Source organism: Balaenoptera ricei, chromosome 9 (assembly GCF_028023285.1).
Source record: "Balaenoptera ricei isolate mBalRic1 chromosome 9, mBalRic1.hap2, whole genome shotgun sequence".
Classification (NCBI taxonomy): Eukaryota; Metazoa; Chordata; class Mammalia; order Artiodactyla; family Balaenopteridae; genus Balaenoptera; species Balaenoptera ricei.
In genome coordinates, this window is record NC_082647.1 from 37,014,167 (window position 1) to 37,018,056 (window position 3,890).

The following is a 3,890-nucleotide window of genomic DNA, read 5'->3' on the forward strand; positions in this document are numbered from 1 at the left end:
TATGACTTAAAAGTAATAATTTACAACTTTCCATAAATATTTGGGGATACATAGGGTGGGTATCATAAACACATGAGTGAGAAGAAATCTCTAAAGCGTACCATACACTGCACTCCTGAAGTAATAGGGAAACAGAACTCCAGAACCTGAATCAGAGACCTTCTTACAGTGCTTAACCTGTTTTTCCTCAAACTGCCTGTTTTTCCCTACAGATGTTTTTGACATTTTCCAAAACGTCTTATTAAACATGTTTTCCCTCATTGCTTAAGAGTTAACAAATGTCATAAGGCACATTTGGAAGATGGTGTCAGGGGATTCCCTCCTTCAAAAATGTTAGAAGCCGCTTGTTTAAATGCATCTGAAACAGATGGCTCTGCTCGGGTGATTTCTTTCGGCTGCTGTGTCTGCATTTCAGTCAGAGAAAAGGACATAACTTCTTGTGTCTTGAAACCTTGAACAGGGTGAAAAAAAAACACTTGCTGTCATTTTTTTACCTTTTTGTGTGTGTGTCAGCTTCCGTACTACACTAAACTACTTCACCAGTGACAGGTTTGGCCACGTGAAGAAGCCCCGGGAGCTCGCTCCTCAGCGTCCCCGGTAGAGCGTGACCATCTTCCCGCAACCAGTTACAGGGGAGCGCGCCGGTGCATCCTGGGAGTTGTCGTCACCGGGGATTGTGGGAAGTGTAGTTTAGAGACTCCGCCCTCCTCGCCATTCCTGTAATGGCTGCTTCCTGGAAGGTAAGGTACGAGTTTGTCCCCGAAGGCTACTTAGATTGCCCAGGGTATTTGTAAAACAGGGGACAGATTTGTACGTTGCCGGGCCAAAGCAGGGATTCTTTTTAAAGTCCTACTATCAAGTCCTCGAACGAACTTGTTTTTTTGGTTATTTGGGGTTTTTTTAGCTTTTCCTTTATAACTGACCAACTTTTAAATCTAGTTCCCCTGCTTGAACAAAACTGTTGTCGTTAATTATTACCCATTCTTCTCCCTTACGTACAACCTCCCCGCTCTGCACTGACTCTAGCTGCCGCTTTAAAATAATAATTAATAATGTGCGATTTTTTAAATCCTGCTACGCCCCTCTGATAATAGGCGCTGTCACGTGGACCCTCTTAGCCTCAGCATCCTGAACTGATAGAATTAAACAAAAACCGCTTTCTTTGGTAAGTCTTACTATTTCCCCCACGACTTCACAGAGTTATATGTGGTTTGACTTTGCCAGATTTGTTTGCATTTCCTGGATGGGAGAGACCCTAAAAAAATATAATTTTCATTCACTAGGATAGTTTCCAAGTTAGTGTCTTGTGCCTCTTCTGTCTTTTCTTGTTCTACTGTTCAATTTCTGTTTTGTTGATTCACACGGTGTTGGCGTTATAGAGTGGGGAAAAATCGCTGGAGTAGGGGAATTATCATGAGAAGGGGCGATTAGCCTCAAATGATCATCTTTAAGTACCATTTACTTCCCTCAGTTTCTTCTACCATAAAATGAGGAGATGGGTCTGAATATAATTTATAAAGTCTCTGATTTAAAAGGTTGTATGAACTGTTATTTGTCATGTATTCATACTGTCATTTGAAAAGGTAGGAATTTTTAATGGTTCCTTTTTGTTCCCATGTTTTAATTTCTAGGAACCTTCAGCCTTTAAGAACCAGTCACCTCAAGATCTCAACATCATGATCTCAGTTTCAACACAGTTGTTCCTAGTCCTCTTTTCATTGCTTCTGGTGCTGCCTGTTGTTGAAGCAGTAGAAGCTGGAGATGCAATCGCTCTCTTGTTAGGTGTGGTTCTCAGCATTACAGGCATCTGTGCTTGTTTGGGGGTATATGCACGAAAGAGAAATGGACAGATGTGACTTTGAAGGGCCTCCTGAATCAAACCTTGCCCTGAAAACCTTTGTGCTATTGAGGTTCAGAACTGAGTTTTGGTGTCTGAAAGTTCTCAAGAAGCAGTAAATAGGGTAGCTTCATAGTCTTGGTTATTTCCCTATAAATAGGAACAAATTGATATATTATGTTAAATGGAAAACAAAACGTTTTTTTCACAACAAATAATGCACTGAAAAATGCCGTCTGTAATTTGCATTTGCTAGTTAGAAAGAAGGTCAAAGAAGTGAGATGGCTGAACTTTGCATAAGTAATATTTCATAGTTTCAGAATTCTCAATAGAAAGAAGAAAACTCTTGCCCAGAATCCTAGGAAATTGCCACTGTTTAGTTATAATCACTGCCTCCTGCATCATTGTGGAGTCTTTTCTCCATATTTTTAATGCATTTTTGTTTTATCTCCCAAGTTAATATTGTACCTAGATATTAAACACAGTTGGTCAAAAATTAAAACTTATCTCTTTGTGGGGGAAAAAGTTTAGAAAATGTATTCGATGTATCTAACGTTGAAATGGAGAAAAGATTTAATGTAAAAAAATACTTTATATTGATATTGAAATGGAGAAGAGATTTAATGTTTAACAAAAACAAAAAAATCTTTATATTAACTGCTAACATCTCCATGGTGAGAAGTACTATATTAAATATAAACCCATTATGTAAGTTACTGTGTGGTGTTTATTTCAGACTGTTTTTATCTTTGTGTGAACTTTTTATAAAGTAAGTGGAGAAGAGTAGGATGCCTTACCTTAACTGATCACACTAGCTTGTAGAGATACAATCAGTGAAAAATGAGAAATGGGCAGCATCAAGGGAGGGGAGAGGCCTCTGGTAGAGAATCCACAGATGCAGAAGGAAAATGTAATGGCCTACACTGATTTACACACAAGCCAGATGAGGCGTAATCTCCCTGACCTTGCTACTTAAGGTGTCCTCACACCAGCAGCATCACCTTAGGACTTGTTAGATCTGCACAATCTCAGGTCCCACCCAGACCAATTGGATCAGAATCTGCTTTTGTTTCAAGAACCCAGGATAATTTATATGTACATTCAAGTTTAAGAAGATTGCTCTAACTTGTTTGAGCCCAAGGATCACCCAAAGCACTTGATAAAAACTGTTAGATTCTCAGGTTCCTCTCCTGGTTGCACTGTAGTAATTGTAGGTTGGGGTCTGGAATTCTATGTTTAACAAGGGTCCTCAGTGATTCCTTTGATTGTGCAGATGCAGCCAGCATAGAATTGTATGAGTAAATCAAACTACTATAGGGTCTTAATGAAAGCAGGTAGTCAAATTTTTTCCTAAAATAATGCATTATCCAATCTCTAGCTCTGCAGGTAACACTGGGAGCTTTAATTTTGATCAGAAAACAGACAGCAGCAATCTAAAATCCTTACTGTGCATTTCTCCAGGTGTAAGCAGACCTGGATTGCATGAGGGATTTGGTAGAGGGTACAAAGAATGAGGGACAGACACACTGTAGACAGAGAAACCACACGGATCTGTTTTTGTTATAGTTGTTTTTCACCAAAGAAAACACTAATAGTTTTTTATTCTGATAAATTGACTGTTACACATTGTGTAATCAATAGAAATTTTTTTTAATTTTTGTTGGAGTTTAGTTGATTTATAATAGAACTTTTTTACATGTTTTTTTTTGAAAGATGGAAAAAGGAATGCAAATTGCAGGACAGTTTGTCCTATCTCTTATAAAATACCAGCCTATTGGTACTGATGTAGAGAGGCTGCTCCTGCTTCCTTGTATGTCTGAACTTTTCCATTGGCATTGGGAGAAATCATACCTAAAGTACATTTTTTTAAAAAACAGGAAAGCCTGTTTTTGTTTTTACTGGAGGCTCAGGTAGCACATGACAGTTCATAAAATGGCTTCAGGGGTAGGGGAAATCTAAAGTACATTTTAAATCACGGTGCATTGGTTATTTAGTCACCTATAGGTACTATTTTTTAAATGTTCAAAATAAGACTACAGGCAAACATTCTTTG

General features: G+C 38.4%; 1 protein-coding gene across 2 annotated transcripts; it reads left to right on the plus strand.

The window, feature by feature from the left end:
* Nucleotides 1–707: 707 nt before the first annotated feature.
* On the plus strand, nt 708–2,549 carry SMIM30 (small integral membrane protein 30). Of its 2 annotated transcripts, none has more exons than XM_059932683.1 (3): nt 708–740; nt 1,095–1,165; nt 1,632–2,549. In XM_059932683.1, exon 3 carries the CDS (start codon nt 1,677–1,679, stop codon nt 1,854–1,856), a length of 180 nt encoding a protein of 59 aa, XP_059788666.1. In that variant the 5' UTR covers nt 708–740; nt 1,095–1,165; nt 1,632–1,676; the 3' UTR covers nt 1,857–2,549. The 2 variants fall into 2 exon arrangements, with proteins under 2 accessions (XP_059788666.1, XP_059788667.1); XM_059932684.1 differs by having other exon boundaries at nt 724–745.
* The last annotated feature ends 1,341 nt before the right edge of the window (nt 2,550–3,890 follow it).

What these genes read in the sequence shown, in the direction of transcription:
- SMIM30 (XM_059932683.1), top strand. Translation starts at nt 1,677, where the DNA reads ATGATCTCAGTTTCAACACAGTTGTTCCTAGTCCTCTTTTCATTGCTT.